At 46.0% G+C, this 17,718-nt stretch overlaps 1 protein-coding gene across 2 annotated transcripts in view; it reads right to left on the bottom strand.

Annotated features, from left to right (window-relative positions):
- The window catches only part of Cib4 (calcium and integrin binding family member 4), a 60,846-nt gene that overhangs the window by 11,096 nt on the left and 32,032 nt on the right, over nucleotides 1-17,718 (bottom strand). For both annotated transcript variants that reach the window (XM_087554730.1, NM_001446936.1), the window contains exon 4: nucleotides 790-931. In XM_087554730.1, the coding sequence (XP_087410856.1) occupies nucleotides 790-931 (142 nt within the window). The remainder of the gene's footprint in view (nucleotides 1-789; nucleotides 932-17,718) is intronic.

Genomic DNA, 17,718 nt, shown 5'->3' with positions numbered 1-17,718 from the left:
GGGCAGATCCCAGTCACTTCAGAGATGATCTTTCCTTTCAAGATAAGAAAAGCGATTCTCAGGAAATCCAAATGACTTGGTCAAGTCTACGAAGTCGCTGTGCCGAGATGGTTGTAGTGTTCAAGTCTTGTCAGTTCTATCCAAACTTCCTGCCAGACAAGCCCAAGTCCTTTGCATGGGTCTTCTTTTTCTCTCTGGCCTGCTCAGAGAGAAATCATTAAACAGCCGAACCAGCCACTCCAAGTACCCTTGGATGGCATTATGATTTGAACCTGAAGTAACCCTTCCAGGTTCATGTGTTTGAACAGTTTGTCCCCAGCTTAAGTGGATAGGACTGGAGGCTTATGGTACCACCCGGCATCCTGTGTCATCTCTGATTGCCGTTCTGCTAACACATAAGGAGGTGAGGCATCGCAGCTGCACATTCTAGCTCCTGTGGGCTGCTTGCCAGCCACCACACTGTCCCTGCCACAATGGCCTGTATGCCTTCAAACTGAGCCCAAAGAAATTCTCCCACCCCTCAGCTGCTTCCTGTCAGCCGTGTTGGTCACAGCAATAAGAAAGGCCACTTAACCGACAAAATGGAGGGAGGAGCCTCTGTTGATTAGAGCCGAGATTCTCAATCGGTTTTGATATTTCACAGTACTCAAGAAACATGATATAGACTCATTGAGAGCCAATAAATCCCAGTCACACACCCCATCAGTGATTGGATTTCAGGCACGGCAGGTCCTCTTCGGCCCTTTTCTCCTCCCCACTCGGCACCATCACCCCAACCAAGGTACCTACCATAGATGCGAAAGGCATATTCAATCTTCAGGCTGGGGCAGGCCTGTTCACTGAAGACAGATGCCATACCCAGCACATCTTCAAAGGAGAACACGTCATCGTGGGAGAAGACCCTGCAGATGCGGTCTCTGAAAGGGTTGACCTATGGCAGGGGTGGGGGAGATGAGGTCTATGAGGGTCAGGATGTGGCCTCCCTGAGCCTCTCCCACCTGTCTCTCCCCAGGTGTGATGAGGACACCACCCAGGACAAGGGGGCCCTGCTTGACATCTCTCTGTTCACACATGCCTCCTTCTGCACACACATTCCAATGGCTTCTGTTTCGGTTGCATAATTGAGTTCTTTTATGGCTACTGAATTTCCCTCCATTTTATATTTACAACTTTGAGAAGTTCAGAAATGGGTAAAAAAGTAAAATCTATAATCGACTCCCCAGAGTTACCCACTATCAACGTATTGATGTAGCAGTCGGTAGATCTAAGCTTAATGCTATGTCATTAGTTAGGGAACAACTGTCATTCATTACCTATCAGAGTTAAAGACCTCTCGGCAGTAGAGGGATAATAATTATGTCTACCTTGTAGGATTGCCATGAGGAATAAGTAGGAAAATTACCTGGCGTCTGATAAATAACTCAGCCAATGAGAGCTGTTAGTTGCTACTTAACTACCCACAGAGTCAGCAGAGACATTTTCAAACTAGGGTCTCAGGCTGGAAATGAAGCCCAGAAGTTGGGCATTTGCTAGCATCTGTGACATCCTGGGCTACATCTCCACCCCACTCCCCTACCCTTTCCCAAGCATGCGAGTGCCACGTGCCACATACACACACACACACACACACACACACACACACACACACACCCCAAATTAGATTCCCAAATTACCAAGAGCCATGCAATTTTAGCAACTCTGGTTTCCTCAAACTGGCCCTGGTCTCGGCACACGAGCCTCCTCCTATGCTGACTCTCCTCCACATAAGCTTTTGACATCCCAGCAGCCATTTGCCAGCTCAGACACAGCTAGCTGTTTCAGCTTGCAACTCTTCTTCCAGGCCCTGGGAATGGGCAGGTGGTGAGGGCTTTTGAGTGAGGGGTAGATCTCCTTAGAGTTTGCTCTCATTTGGATATCATTGTCTCCCCCAAAGCCTGTGTGTTAAAGGCTTGATCCCCAGGAGGTCGTAGAAGCTTTAAATGGTGGGGCATAGTAAAAGGTGGGAGGACATTGGAGGGATGTCTGTTGCCTCACCATAGGCCCCAAAGCAGTGGGGCCAGTTGACCAAGGGCTGAAACTATAACGGTGCGATCACTTTCTGACATGGCCTCCGAAGGTATTATATTATAGTAACAGCCAATCACTACAGATTTCAGGGGGAACCACAGGGAGGCGTGCTTGGCCGACTTTAAAAGTAGCAAGTTCTGTTTTGACATAGCCTCTGCTTACTCTCTAGACATCCAATCCATTCCCAGCTCCCAGGACACCTTTCTCCGGTTGCTCAGTGCCCCCACCCCTCCCTGTACTCAAGTTGCCTGACAACAAACCTTATCAAACTCCCAACTCTCTCTTGTACTTCAAAACAAACCCTAATACCTAATACCTCCCTCAAATCCCTGTTCTTAAATGTACCCCGACTAAGCCACCTGACCCTGTAAACCCTCAGAGCAGCTCTGTGTGCACAGTAGAGCTCCGGCCTCCAATATTTTAATCAGATGAAGTGGTTCTCTGGTTTGTTTCTAGCTCCCTTTTCTATGATAAGGCATCTCTCCAGAGCTACATGTTTTATGCAAAGGGGTTTAGCCTAGGCTCTCTGCTTTGGCAGTGCAACGGCCTGTCATCTGTGATGGGCACCAGCCGAGAGTCAGTAGAGAAAATTTCAAGTTAGGTTCCTAGGCTGGAAATGAAGCACAACAGTGGGCATTTGCCTCAAATATGTGACACCCTGAGTTAGGTCCTCACCCTTCTAACCCCTTCTTAAACACACACACACACACACACACACACACACACACACACACACACACACACACACACAGCTACTAAGGGTTTATACTAGTGGTTCTCAATCTGTGGGTTGCCTGAGACCATCGAAAAACAGATATTTACATTACAATGATTCATAACAGTTGCAAAATTACAGTCATACATAGCAATGAGAATAATTTTATAGTTGGGGCTCACTGCAACATGGGGAGCTGTATTGGGACAGCATTGGGACAGTTGAAAGCCACTTGCTCTGTTCTGTCCCATGCTCTCTAACACTGTACTGGGCCAGCCAGTGCTTAACTCCCTGGTTTCATTTCTCCAGTTTCGACATTTAAGATTTTTTTCTTTCAATCCTCCTAGAACTCAGTCATACATTTAAATGTGTGGTTCTCTTTTGTTCATCAATGATTCTGAGATGAGACATTGTGTGTCCCTTTAGGTGGCTCTGTGGTTCTCAAATTTTACTAAGCATGCGAGTCACCTGGGGTTGTTCTTACAAAACATGGATTCATGTGTGACAACAGTAGCATTTCATCCATGCAAGATGAAGAATCAGCTACACAACGTGGTGCTCATGGTTCCCAGATCTGTACCAAGCGTTTGCATATCTAAGAGGGAAGCTCTCACGTTAAGTGTTCTAAAAACTTGGGCCCAATATGGTGGCATACATTTGTAATCCCAGCACCCAGAAGGCAGAGGGAGGAGAATGTGGGAATCAGAGGCCAGCCTTGACTACAGAGTACCAGGCCAGACAGGGCCATCTAGCAAGACCTGTCTCAAAAACAAAACAAAAACAAAGACCAGCGTTCTAAGAATTGTGACAAATGAGTGTCACATGCATGGTATGTGCTTATACACAAGCTTTCACCCTCTGAGGTCCTATCTGGGAGGTTTGAGTGGAGGCCAATATTATAGGTGAATTGTGCCCCCCAATATTCCTGGGTCAAAGCAGTAAATCCCTGTATCTCAATCAAGACTTCATTTGGAGGTAGAGTTTCAGGCATAGTTCTCTAAAGTGACATCACAAGCGTTGGGACCCTCATGACATACAACGCTGTCCTTATACAGGGGAAACTGGACCCAGATACATGTTCTCAGAAAACACCATATGGGGATGGAGGCAAACATCAGGGTGAAGCGTCTACAAGTCAAGGAACACCAGAGACCACCAGTGACCCCACAGAAGGTAGGGAGAGGCTGGAACTGGCCCTTCCTCCCAGTCTTCAGAAAGACCAACCTGTGTACAGCCTAATCTTGGACTTCGGGTTATAAGGGTCCATTGTATATACATACATATACATACACACACCTGTACATCCACACATATATACACACATACATATGCACACACATACATACACATACAAATACATATATACACATATATAATGTATTATAAAGAAATACATTCATATACCATATATGTGTTTCAGAAATGGCTATAATGCAAGGGAATCCAGACTGACCCACTCAAAAAGCTAAGCTTGCTTCAGACTGGAGCATCCAATTCTTCCCCGAAATACCTGGTCTCCCTCTCTCTAATTGATGCTGATGGCTTGAATTCCTAATATGTCCCAAATCCCTAGTTAAGTGGCTTTATCAATTATGTGACCAAATTTTAACTGCATTAAGTCCTCTCGCAAATGGATATATGGCTTAACAAGACTCCTGCAAGGAATCTACAACTGAAGATAATGTTTATAACGCAGATAAAAGGGAACAGCAAGAAAATGCCAGCACTGAGACCTTTTCCTACTTGAAATTCAGTTTTATGTCACATGGAGAAGGCTTGAGAATCCGGGCAGACAAGACAAGAAGTCCTTCCTTCAATGCTGTGCCTGTGCTCAGTCGGAGCAAGGCAGACCAGTGAGCTTTCCACCAACAACATTCCCAGCTAGGGAAGGAGATGAAGTCTTCCTTCCCCTGGGGCCTCCTCTACTGCTGCCTTGGCTGGGACTCATGGGTTTGATGGTGGTGATGGTGTTAGGGCTCTAGGAAGAGGTTACTAGGAAGATCAGTTCACTCTCCCTTTCATCCATCTCTCCCTCTCGCTCTCCCTCCTCCTCTCCCTCCCCTTCCCCACTTCCCCCATTTGTCTCTGTCTCTCTGTGTCTCTCTGTGTCTCTGTGTCTCTCTCTGTCTCTGTCTCTGTCTCTCTCTGTCTCTCTCTGTCTCTCTCTGTCTCTCTCTCTCTCTCTCTCTCTCTCTCTCACACACACACACACACACACACACACACACACACAGGGTTGGGGGCTTTAGTGTGCTATCCTCCAAGCAAAACAGTCACTATCTTCATTAGACCAGCGGTGCCTGATTTCAATCAACCATCATGATAGGGCCCATTGACCACAGATGTTTCCTCAGAGAAGGAGAGATTGGGTAAGTCATGAACCCTCCCCTGAGATTCCAATCACTTTTCTCAGCAATTCTGTCCTAACTATGAATGACCTAGGGGTCTTGGGATGTGTTAGAGTACAAAAGCTGGGGAGGTTAATGAACGGTCTGTGTGGCTATGGGGAGCCATCACTCACGCTGAGTAAAGACTTTCAAATATGGAAGGGGTCACTCCTGGTCCTGTAAGCAACCCCTCGGCTATTCCCTGTCTGTCCTATAAGCTCATTGGTTCCTTGGGTTGGACTTGGGTGGGAAGGTACTTTGCCCTGTCACTGGGACTTTATAAGGAGAATGCATACATTTATATCTTCCCAGAAAAGGAATTCTTGTAATATGCACACCCTTGTCTTAGACTGGAAACCCAGAAGTTGGCAGTCGATGACAGCAAGAATAATAGCGCATGCAACACAACTTTGGAAAAAGCAGAGAAAGTATTTCTGATGGTGAAGAGGAGGGAGGGGTCTCATGCTGCCAAGGTTTTGTTACAGATATTTCTAATTTGGACTTCCTAGATTTCCCTTTAACAATGAACCACAGGAACAGCCATGCGTCTCTGGTCCACCAGAGGAGGAAGATGTTACAGAGTGAATAATAAAGTAAGGTTTTAATAAAAATACCATTTCTACTCATATCTTGTAGTACAGGCCTGTAAACCCAGCATGTAGGAGGTTGAGGAAGGGACACTATGAGTTTAAGGATGACCTGGATTATATAGCAAAACCTATCTTTAAAAAAAAAAAAAAGTAGAACAAACTCCCAGTGGCTAACCCCTTAGAGAAAACGGAGTCTTCCCTTCCCACCCACCTCCACCCCTGCTGGATAGCTTCCTGTCCCTCTCCCTCTCCCTGTCTGTTCCTGTCTGTTTCTTTTGTGTGTGTAGGGTGCTTGCCATACAAGTCTTTAATATTTCTCATTTTTCTAAGTATATGGGCAACACAAATTGGCCTTGGTGGGGTTTTTTTGTTTTTTTGTTTTTTTGTTTTTTTTGTTTTTTTTGGCTTCTTGTTGTTGTTGTTCTTTTCGTTTGTGGGTGGGAGGGAAAACGGTAGGAGGGTAGACCTGGGAAGAGTAGGAAGTGAATGTGATCTGGATACACTGTATGAAATTCCCAAATAATCAATAAAAACATTATGGGCTCAGCCATTAAAGGCTAGACTCACAACCAAAATATTATGTTTGGGAGGGGGGAATGTAAAACAAGACAAGACAAACGTCCCCCAAAAGCAGAGGGAACAGAGGTGACTGGGTTAGCAAAGCGCTTGCCATGCAGGGAACCTCAGTTTGGATCTCACGTGAGGGAGGATTCAGGTGTAGCAGAGCACATTCGTTATCCCAACATTAGGGAGCTGGGTACAGGAGAGTCCCTAGAGTTCACTAGCCAGATTGATGGGCTCTGAGCTCAATGAGAGTCCCTGTCTCAAAATGAATGAATGAATGAATGAATGGCAAGTAATTGAGGAAGACCCCTGACCTTGACCTCTGACCTACCCACACTCACATGCAAACAGGCACAGGAACATGCACCCACACACAAACTGGCACACGCACACCACACCACTACTTATGATGAACGTTGACGCAAAGTCTGTCCGTGACCGGTGGGGAACAAATAAAAAAGCCGAGTCTGTGTTAATCTCCTAGGAGATTTTCTCCAGGTTACTGTGACCAGGATAGTCTGTCTAGACGCTCGGGAACTGCAGCAGGAGTCATTGAGATGGTTTATTTTCCTTTCCAGACGTTTCTGGCAACACATAGACAAGGATCTGAGATGGGAGAGGAGGGGCTGATCATCTTTCCAACCACGGGGAGGCCAGCTTGGCTGTCTTGAGACGGCGCTCTCGAACGAGCCAGGCACCTGTAGACAGGTTACATGCTTTTCTTGCACAAACAAGTGTTTCGCCTGCGCTGACCTATTACGATGTCAAGCGGTGGTTGGCATTTTCCACCTATTATCTTGCTAATGACATTTTATACTATTTGTAACTTATACACAGCCGTTGCTCACCGAGAGGAAATGCAACTTCATTTGCCTACTCAAGAGAAATTAGGTGACTCATTGGAACACGAACGCTTTTCCGTTGTACAACTGGCATCTTGGGGAGACTTTTGAAGTGGCGTTTTCCCCACGCTGTTGCTGCCAAACATGCGGTATCGCTCTATAAAAAAGTGTTTACATGGACATACCTGGAAATATTAGAAACAGATTTTTTTCCTAACCTGTTTGAAATTTGCCCAAATAATGTGGGCGGATGTTGAGTCTGTTTATTTTAAAAATATAAAAAGGTAACGCTTTCCAATTAGCTTGTAAAACCGAGGGCTGCCATAAAAGAAGACGCATGATTCCTAGCTCAGTTCAATAAAAAGCCTTTAATTGGATGGGGATGAAAACCGAGAGCCGTGAGTTAATGCATGCGCCCCATGATACACCTCTCCTCTGTGAATCAGTTATGACAGCTATTAAAAATAAAGCAAACTTGCTGTACCCCATAAATATGCACATTGTGTGTCAATTAAAAAAAAAAACAACCAAGCTAGACCCAGCGCCCTACATAGCTCTGTTTCCAAGCATTACAGTAAGATTTTAAAGAGCAAGCTAGCAGGGCTGAGGGGCGGTGTGCGGTGGTGGTATACTGTGGCTCAGTAGATAAAAGTGCTCACTGCTAAGCCTCATGACCTGAATTTGATTCCCAAGACCCGGGAGAGAACTACAAATTGCCTTTTGATCTCCACAAGCATACTATAGCTTACACACACACACACACACACACACACACACACACACACACACACACATGCACACACACACACATGCACACACGGGATATCCACATGCATACTATAGCATTCACACACACAGGCATGCACTCACACACGGGATATCCACATGCATACTAAAGCATGCACACACACACACACACACACACACACACACACACAGAGGGTAATTTTTTTTTATTATATTTGATGTGTGAGTCTTGCCTGTGCATGCATTGCCCTCAGAGGGCAGAAGAGGGCACTGTCTCACCCTCTCGTGGACCGTTAGCTGTCATGTGGGGAAATAGGAATGAACCCGTGTCCTCTGCAAGAGCGACAAGAATTCTTAACCACTGAGCCACCTTTCCAGCCCCAAAACTTCTTACTTTCAATAAAACCATTTTCTTAACAAAGTGTGAAAAAAAAAATGGACGCTGGACTGAAATGGAGTGAAATGACTAGCCCCAGTTACTGTGAGAACTGGAGGAGGAGGAGGGAGAAGCTAGGAGAGACGGGTGGGGCCACCAGGCTGCTGTGGGAGGAACCTGAGCCCAAAGCAAGAGACACCGCTCTCCAGAGACAGCCAAGCCGAGGTAGGATGGTGTCACCGGAGCAGCCTCTAAGAAAGAGTCAGGGCCTGTCAACCCAGTCATCGCTGAGGCCTGACAGCCTAAAGAGACATGGGTGACCCTCCTTTGGGCTATTGGATTGATAGAAATGGACCCCAAGATTTGGAATTTCTTCAAGAATCCCAAAGGTGAGAGAAGTGAAGGTGGGGCCAGCGGAGGAGGAAGCTGTCTCCCAGGTTAGTTTTTCCGGCTCTGACAACTTGTCACCCCACATTTAAGGCGAGCCTGTAGCCAAGACAAATGGTCAGTAACAGTCAGGGACACACACTGACCAGGACTGCTAAGTTTCACATACCTCCTGCTATTTAAACCTGAACCCCATGTTCAGGACCCAGAGCCAGGGCCCAGGCTCCGACCCCAACAACGCCAGCAGCCCCAGCAGAGTCTCCCGTGCCTGCTGCTGTACCAGACAAATCCCGCAGTGAGGTAGCACTGAGAATCTGCACAGCTCCGGGTATAGTCTGATGGAGATGCCCCACAGAGAGATTTCTCAGTGCCTGGGGGATGCGGAAGGCTCTCTACCTTGAGCTAATGACTGAAGGCTAGGGATCCTTCCACCCAACCCCTCTTGGGGCAGACAGAAGAACAACCAGGAAGGCCTTGCAGAAGGGACTCTTAACCAGGTCAGGGCCCCGACCTTTAGCTTACCATGGATCAGATTTTTTTTTTTTTAATGCTATTAGCATTAACAATCTGAAACCCGAACCCATTCATTTTGGTGTGCATCTGAAGTTATCACCTGGGTTAAATTTCACACTCATTTAAAAGTCTTCAGTCTTGGGGTGGGGGGGGTAACAATTGACAAAGTAATACTTCCATTCTGAAAACAATGTGTACCGGAGTGAGATGGCGTTCTGAACACAGGGCGTGTAGACACGTCAGCACAGACATTTACACAGGTATCGCAGTGCAGTCTCCCCCTTTTCGCATGGGGAGACCAAGGAAGATGGAAATCAACCCCACACGCTGGCAGAGGTATTTTGAAACAGAAACTACAGTTTGTTGATAAAAAAGATTGCAGTCCCTGCCAAAAAAGAAAAATTAAACTTTTTTTTTAAAGATCCTCTCAAAGTTATTGAACAAGAGATTTGATTTGGAGATGAAAGTCAGAGGGAAAATATTTGGACTTAGCTTAAAAATATCCCCTCGCCATTTCTCCAGTTAATGCTTAGTCAAAAAGAGCATTTTTACAGTTGCTGGAAAAAAATGCTCATAAAAATATGCCACTGACTCAATGATGACTTCATGGATGTTCTTGGATTTTTAAGACCTTGTGGGTTTTTTTTTTTAAAGAACTCAATGTTATTTCACTTAAATTTTCTCATTGCTATTTAAATCTTAATTTCTGGTGGCTATTTTGAACATCCCTTGTTTCAATTTTGTTTTGACCTAATTTTGCGTGTGTACGTGTGGTTGCACGTGTGTGCATATTCATGTGAGGGTCGGAGATCAACAATGGATATTTTCTCTTTAAAAATACATTTAAATTTTCTCTCTATTTTAAATAGTGTGTGTGTGTGTGTGTGTGTGTGTGTGTGGTGTGTGTATGGTATTGTGGTGTGTGTGTGGTGTGTGTGTGTGTGTGTGTGGTGTGTGGTGTGTGTGTGGTATGTGTGGTGTGTGTGGTGTGTGTGTGGGTTGTATGTGTGTGTGTGTGTGGTGTGTGTGTGGTATTGTGTGTGGTGTGTGTGTTTGTGTGTGTGTGTGGTGTGTGTGGTGTGTGTGCGGGTTGTATGTGGTATTGTGGTGTGTGTGTGTGGTATGTGTGGTGTGTGTGGTATGTGAGTGGGTTGTATGTGTGTGTGTGGTATTGTGGTGTGTGTGTGGTGTGTGTGTGTGGTGTGTGTGGTGTGTGTGCGGGTTGTATGTGGTATTGTGGTGTGTGTGTGTGGTATGTGTGGTGTGTGTGGTATGTGTGTGGGTTGTATGTGTGTGTTTGTGGTGTGTGTATGGTGTGTTTGTGGTGTGTGTGTGGGTTGTATGTGGGGGTGTGTGTGTGGTGTGTATGTGGTGTGTGTGTGTGTGTGCTATGTGTGGTGTGTGTGGTGTGTGTGCGGGTTGTATGTGGGTGTGGGGGGGTTGTATGTGGGGTGTGTGTGTGCTATGTGTGGTGTGTGTGGTGTGTGTGTGGGTTGTATGTGGGTGTGTGTGTGTGTGGTGTGTGTGTGGTATTGTGGTGTGTGTGTGGTGTGTGTGTGGTATGTGTGGTGTGTGTGTGGTGAGTGTGTGGTGTGTGTGTGGTGATTGTGTGGTGTGTGTGTGGTGATTGTGTGGTGTGTGTGTGGTGTGTGTGTGTGGTATTGTGGTGTGTGTGGTGTGTGTGTGTGGTGTGTATGTGTGTGTGTGTGTGTGGTGTGTGTGTGGTATTGTGGTGTGTGTGTGTGGTGTGTGTGTGGTGTGTGGGGGGGGTTGCTCTTAACTAGAGACCCATCTCCTCAGCCCTCATCAACTTATTTTTTATGAATTATTTATTGTTTGTTTAATGTGTGTTGCCTCACATATGTTCTTCCCTATGGATGGTTTGTACCTCATGTATGTAGGAGCCTGGGGAGACCAGAAGAGGGCATCGGATCGCCTGGAACTGAAGTTAACAACGGTTGTGATCTACCTGTGAGCGCTGGGAACCTAACCTGGTCCTCTGCAAGAGCCCTCCCTGAGCCTGCAGCTCACTGCCTGAGTAGACGGAGTCGCCACCGAGCTCCAGGCACTGCCTGGCTCCTGGTCCAGCATCAGCTGGAGCTACAGCTGTGTTCCCGACACAGAGCCGTTTACACCCTGGTGCTGGGATCCAAACTCAGACCCGTGTGCTTTTGTAGTAAGCGTGTTACCAACTCCCCTACGCCTACTTCTGAATATTATTTTGTTTTTGCTCACAGTACCTGTTGTCAACGCTTATTAAAATGATTTGGCTGTGTGACAGTTCACCAGGTAAAAGCAGGTCTAAGGCCAACTACAGGAGACCACTCCCAAGACCCAGATAACAAAATTTCAATCCCTGGGACCCACATGGTAAAAGGAAAGAACCCCCAAAAGTTGTCCTCTAAGCTCCATCTGTGGTATGTGCGTGCACACACACAACCAATAAATGCTAAAAATAAAAGTGTTATTAGGGGCTGGGGATTTAGCTCAGTGGTAGAGCGCTTACCTAGGAAGCGCAAGGCCCTGGGTTCGGTCCCCAGCTCCGAAAAAAAGAACCAAGAAAAAAAAGTGTTATTAATGTATAAGCATTTTTTTCCATAGTAGTAGAGGTTGAGCCTAGGGCCTGATGAAAGTACTCTACCCCGAGGGCGTATGCCAATCCTCTTTTTTCTAATGTTAAAATCTTTTATTTTGAGACATGGCCTCAATAGGTGGCCCAGGTTGGCCTTGAACTCACTGTAGCCCAGGCAGCTTTAACTTATGACCCCCCTGTTTCAGTCTTCAGGCAGCTGTGATCATGGACCTACACTCACGGGTCCAGATAACATTTTTAAACGTTTGAAACATGTGAGTGCACCTGTTGAGGACAGGAGTGGCTGGAGTAGCTGTCAGGACGGGCAGAGAGAAGTACCCCTCGGATTTGAATAGAGGACTCAGTTTTCCTGGAAAGGACTCTCACTGAAGGAAACTCTGCTTGTAAGGTCCTACTTGGTCACACACATTTGAGTGGACAGATCCCGGGTCTTGAAAGAAGGGTGTACCTGAACCTCTAGTCTTGGTGTCTTTAACATTTTTTCTCATATATATCATAGTCGTGAGTCGAAAGGCTCAATAATAAGATTCCTATTCTCCCCAAGTTGATCCGTGACGTTCCTGCAATTCCAGTTAAAGTCTTCCAGTGGCTGTTTTCCTGAAAACTGACAAGCTGATTCTCTCCGTGGGGATGCAGAGTTTAGAGCATCAAAGACAACCCTACGAGGCTTGAAGACCTGGACTAGAGCACCAGAGACGGAGACCGTGTGAGATTAATGAAGGACAAATGAACCAGGTGGGAATAGAGACTCCAACACCAGATGTGCCCCTATCTATGGTGGAAAAGGCACTGTTATGCATCCAAGAGAAGGGGAGGTATCAGCCCCTGGTGCTGGGTTGGTGGGCAGGGACATTGGGGAATGATGAATTTCAATTCCTACCTCACACAAAACACAAAAGCAATCCCAGGCTGAGCCACAATCTAATATAGGACTAGTAGTCTAACTTCAGAAACTTTTTTTTTAAACCCAGAATATCTTCTTAACCTTGAGGCAAAGATTGTTTAACAACACACAAAAGCACTAACCATAGGGGGACTTCCATAAATTTGAGTATACCAAAATTGAAAAATTACATTGTTCAAAAGACATCATTAGGAGAATAAAAAGGCAAGCTGCAACGATCAATATGCACTTCAAGAGATGAATGGATAAACAAGCTGAGACGCCGCTGGAAGACGGAACGCGACTCAGAGAAAGGAGAAGCCACAATGCCAGCGATCCTTCAATGGATTTCGCTGAGCGAGGGAAATCAGACTAAAAGGGCTACATATTGAGCCTGGCACAGCGCCTGTAACTCCAGCACTCAGGATGCGGAAGCTGCAAGATTAAGAGTTCAACTGGCCAGTCTGAGCTACTGAGACCCACTCTCAAAAAAAAAAAAACAAAAAAAAACAAAAACAAAAACAAAAAAACTATTAAAGAAAGGGGGTGGGGCTGGGGATTTAGCTCAGTGGTAGAGCGCTTACCTAGGAAGCGCAAGGCCCTGGGTTCGGTCCCCAGCTCCGAAAAAAAGAACCAAAAAAAAAAAAAAAAAAGAAAGGGGGTGAAGAAGGTAGAAGGAAGAAGGAATACATGTTGGTAGGAATCTGTTCTGGAAAGCGCAGAATTATAGGCATAGAAAACAGATGAGCTCGAGGTAGCCAATGGTTGGGGAAGCAGACGCTAACGTTAAGGGGCGGGGTTGGGCCTCACAAGGAATGGTTTACGGTGAAGGGACTGATGGTGCCACTGAGGGGGGCAGATCCAGCCTTTTTGCATTTTTAAAATAAATAGTTTGTTTTTAATTGTGTCTGTCTGTCTGTCTGTTCGTGGGTACGTGTACATGGTGCAGGCTGGAGGTGCTGGGTCAGTCGTAAGTGTCCGCTGCCTAAGATAGGTTGTGGGCACACAGAACCAGGGTCCTCTGCAAGAGCAGTGCCTGCCTGCTCCCAACCGCCGGAGCCTTCTCTCTATGCATTTTTTTCAGAGCCTCAGCACCATACACCACAGGAGTGAGCTCTTGCTGGGTGCAAATTAAAAGCAGTTAGCAACAGGATGAAAATGAGCTCCTGAGGGATGCCTGGCCAGGGCGGCATCAGATGAAAACATTGCAAAAATGTGGCCCACAACTCGGACTAACAGAAACGCTGATCAAGTTGGGTGGGGTCTGGAGAGGCAAAGAGAAAAAAAAATCCACACTATACTCTGATATCCAGAGAGTTAGTTTCTCACAGGGTAATGGGGGTCAGGGATTCTGAGACCATGCCCGAGTTCAAAACATAAATCACAGGTGGATGAGTTACTGTGCAGAGTAAGCGAGGGGGCGAGGTGTGATAGACAGGCATCAGCACGAACTCCGTGACATCTACCGTAAGTAAGTAGAGAGCGACAAAAGCTAACTACTGATGGGTAACCTCAGGGTGTGTGTGTTTACTCATGTGTTTGCAGGTGCACACTGTTCACACATGTGTGTGCCTGTATGTGAAGGTCAGAGGACAGCCTCAGCTGTTGTCCCCATGTACGATCAACCTTGTCTGTTTGAGACAGGGCCTCTCACTGGCCTATCAACCTTGTCTGTTTGAGACAGAGTCTCTCATTAGCCCATCAACCTTGTCTGTTTGAGACAGGGTCTCTCATTGGCCTAGACTATACCAACCAAGCAGGTGTGACTTTAGGCTAGGACTCCAGGGATCTGCCTATCTCTGCCTCCCCAGCCCTGGGATTACAAGTTAATATGTCCTGCTTCACATATTTCTGTGTCACTGTTTGCCCAGGAGCCACATGCTAATCTCTATGCCATTCCGATTTTGGTAGACTTGCTTTACATGCTGCCTGGCTGAGCGCCTGGCTTTTTTTTTTTTTTTTTTTTTTTAATGTGGGCTCTGGGCATTGAACTCAGGTTCTAGCAGCAAACACTTTGCTGACCTACCTCCCAAGCTCCAAATTTCTTAATTTTGATAGGTATACCGTGATCCTGTAAGATAATGACATCAGGGAAGGTTGAGTGAGAGGAGAACAGAGCCAGCCTTCTAAATCCCACGAGCAACTGTTGCAGTAACAAACCACATTTGGAAAAACAAACTCAAGAATGCAGCAGCAGCCTCAGCGTTAGGTACTCACCATACTTAATTTTAAAAAGAAAAAAAAAAAAAGCCATGTAAAAATGCCATTGGATGGGAGTCACACTAGCAGAAAAACAATGTAATAGAAACAGGGTTCACAGTGACTCAAATAACAGGGCAGACACGGACAGTAAAGTAACAGTGGTAGTCACACTACCTAGGTTCTAGAAGGAGGAAGCTGCCATCTACTCGGGAGGCTAAAGCAGGAGATTGATTGCCTGAGCCCTGGGAGTTTCACACCAGCCTGGCAACAAAGTGAATCTCTGTCTCAAAGCAAACAAACAAACATTAGAAAAGAAATTATTTGCAGACTGTAACCACATATATCAAAACAAAATGAAACAACCAACCTTTTTCCAGAGATAAAAGGAATACCTAGGCTGGAACAAAAATACAATGACAGCAGATTTCAGATCAGATTAGACGACAAGAAAACCATTGTTTAATTCTCTGAAGGAAAAAAATAAAGTTCTTATCCTGCTATATTCTATACCTAGCAAAGATGTCCTCCAGCCACGAAAGCACGAGAGTTATTTTTTTCCCAACAAACGAAGCTGAGAGAACTTGGTGGCAACAGACCAGAGTTGGAAAAAGGCATTCCAGGAAGTACCACAGAATAAGCACAAGGAAAATACCAGAAAGAAAGTTGGATCTATGCAAAGGAGTAAAGAAGACCAGAATGATATGGACATGAGTGAATGAAAAATCCTTTGAAAAGAGACAATATACAATTACAGTTGGAAATGTCAACATTTCTCTGTCAATATTACCCTAACAGTAGAAGGGGTAAACGTCCCCAAAGTCATGAAGGTTAGACTCTCAACCAACAGGATGTAATTGTTATTTTTCTAGAATGTTCTCTCACAGCAAATATACATTTTTTTCAAATACATTTGGAACATTGAACAAAATAGACCAGATTCTGAGTTAAAAAGCAAGTCACCGAATTTAAAAGGACATAAATCACACAAATTATGTTCTTTAATCATAACTAAATAACTAGAAATCAACACTGGATTAAACAACTCGGAAACCCACAAAAAAAATAGAGAACACACATTGAGCTAAATGAAAACAAAAGCGTATCAAAAGTTGAGGGTTTTTAGTGAAAACGGTGCGTATGTGGAAGTTAGCACTTATAGGAAAAAGGAAAAGGATAACTAAAATAAGGATTTACAAGATCCTTCACCCCTTGAGGAGAAACGGCTACGAGGAGGGGGGGAGAGGGGGAGGGGTGCAAGTCTACCAGCCAGTGGATGCTGGAACCTATCCCCCGCAGAGTTTATGAGCTATCTGCTTTCTGGGAGTTAGCTGTCCCAGAGGAATGGAGGAACTTGATAGCACAAGTAGTGACAAGGGCGTCACAGGCCAATGGAGCTCTGCGCTCCCTGAAAGCAGAAGGGCTGCGTGGACCCTTCTGTGTGAAGTTCCTCTTCTGACAACCTCTACCCAGGAGGAATCCCAGCTTCCTGATCTGAACTCGGAACAGCCCTTCAGCACCAGAGCAGTTCCACCAGAAGGTGGCAGTGTTAGGTCAGAACCACACAGTCAGTTCCCAAACCCAACAAGTGAGCGCCTGCTGTATGCAGACAGTAGACAGGTAGACATTAGCATGCTGTGTGACAGTAAGAAAGCAGGGCTCACGTGAAGAACTAGACCCTGGCTGTCTGCTGCGGCCCTAAAGAGCCTTGCGGGTGTTTTTTGTACAGAGTTTTTAAGACCTTTGGATATTTAAGTAAACCCAAGAAATTTTCTCAAAAATTGTAATCCTAAACAGGACATGGGGGGGGTGGGGGGGCATTACCCAGAATCCCCTGCTGGGATTGTCAGTTGTCAGGGGCCCAGGAGACAGGCCAGTGTTAGTGAAAATGCCACTTTACCTGTGGGTATGAAGTTGCAAAGCTCATAATCTGAACTCATATCCTTGTAGCAAATGTGTGTGTGAGTCCCCGAACTGATTCTTACAGATGTCTCTCCAGAAACACAGAACATGGGAAGAGACATCTAAACCAGGCCCCATAGCCCTTTATCCTCAGGGGAAATGGAAAGTTAAGATAGACCTGCAGCCTTACACAAGCTCCAGGGTACCTCTAAGTAGCTCAGACAACTGAGATCACTCCTGGGTGTTCAGAAGGAGGGTAGGACACACAGGGTGGATTCGCTGGGCATAGGGAAGAGTTGTGACCCCAGCTGGAAAGCAAGATTCCATCGGGGTACTCAAAAAAACGGCATGCTCTTTCAAACATAAGAACCATTTATTTCTGGTCATCAGGGAGATGGGTCAAGGGTTAAGAGCATGTGTTTCTCTTGCAGGGGATCTGAGTTTGGTTCCCAGCACCTACAATTAACTGCAACTTTCCTGACATGGGGCATCTAACACCTCAGGCCTCTGAGGACAATTGCACTCATGGGCACAGACAGACACACAGACAAAATTTAAAAGATAAATGAATCAAAACGGAACTATTTCCTTCCAGACCACAGAAATCCCACCCTTGATAGGCCACGGTTGGCTATAGGTAATTGAAATTGTTAAGGCAGTGGGCGACGACGAGCCAGGACTACCACACACGGTCAAGCATGATGGTTCAAGCCAGGACAGTGTAGTGTGTGCTGACAGGGACGACAGACCAACAGCCCTGGAAGGGAGGACCAGGAAGAAACAGATCAGGGAAGGACTGAGGCCAGTCGGGGGAGGGGGAGACGCAGTCAGATCCCTGGAGACACTGGAGAGGAGAGACCACAGAGTGAGCCTGAGGGCTCTCTCCTACTTCAGGCTTCCCCCCAGTGATACTGGACAGCAAAGCTACAGAGAAAGGAACAATAGCAGGGCTG

The sequence above is a fragment of the Rattus norvegicus genome, chromosome 6 (genome assembly GCF_021556685.1).
Source record: "Rattus norvegicus strain SHRSP/BbbUtx chromosome 6, alternate assembly SHRSP_T2T, whole genome shotgun sequence".
Lineage (NCBI taxonomy): Eukaryota > Metazoa > Chordata > Mammalia > Rodentia > Muridae > Rattus > Rattus norvegicus.
This window is presented reverse-complemented; position numbering and strand designations above follow the sequence as displayed.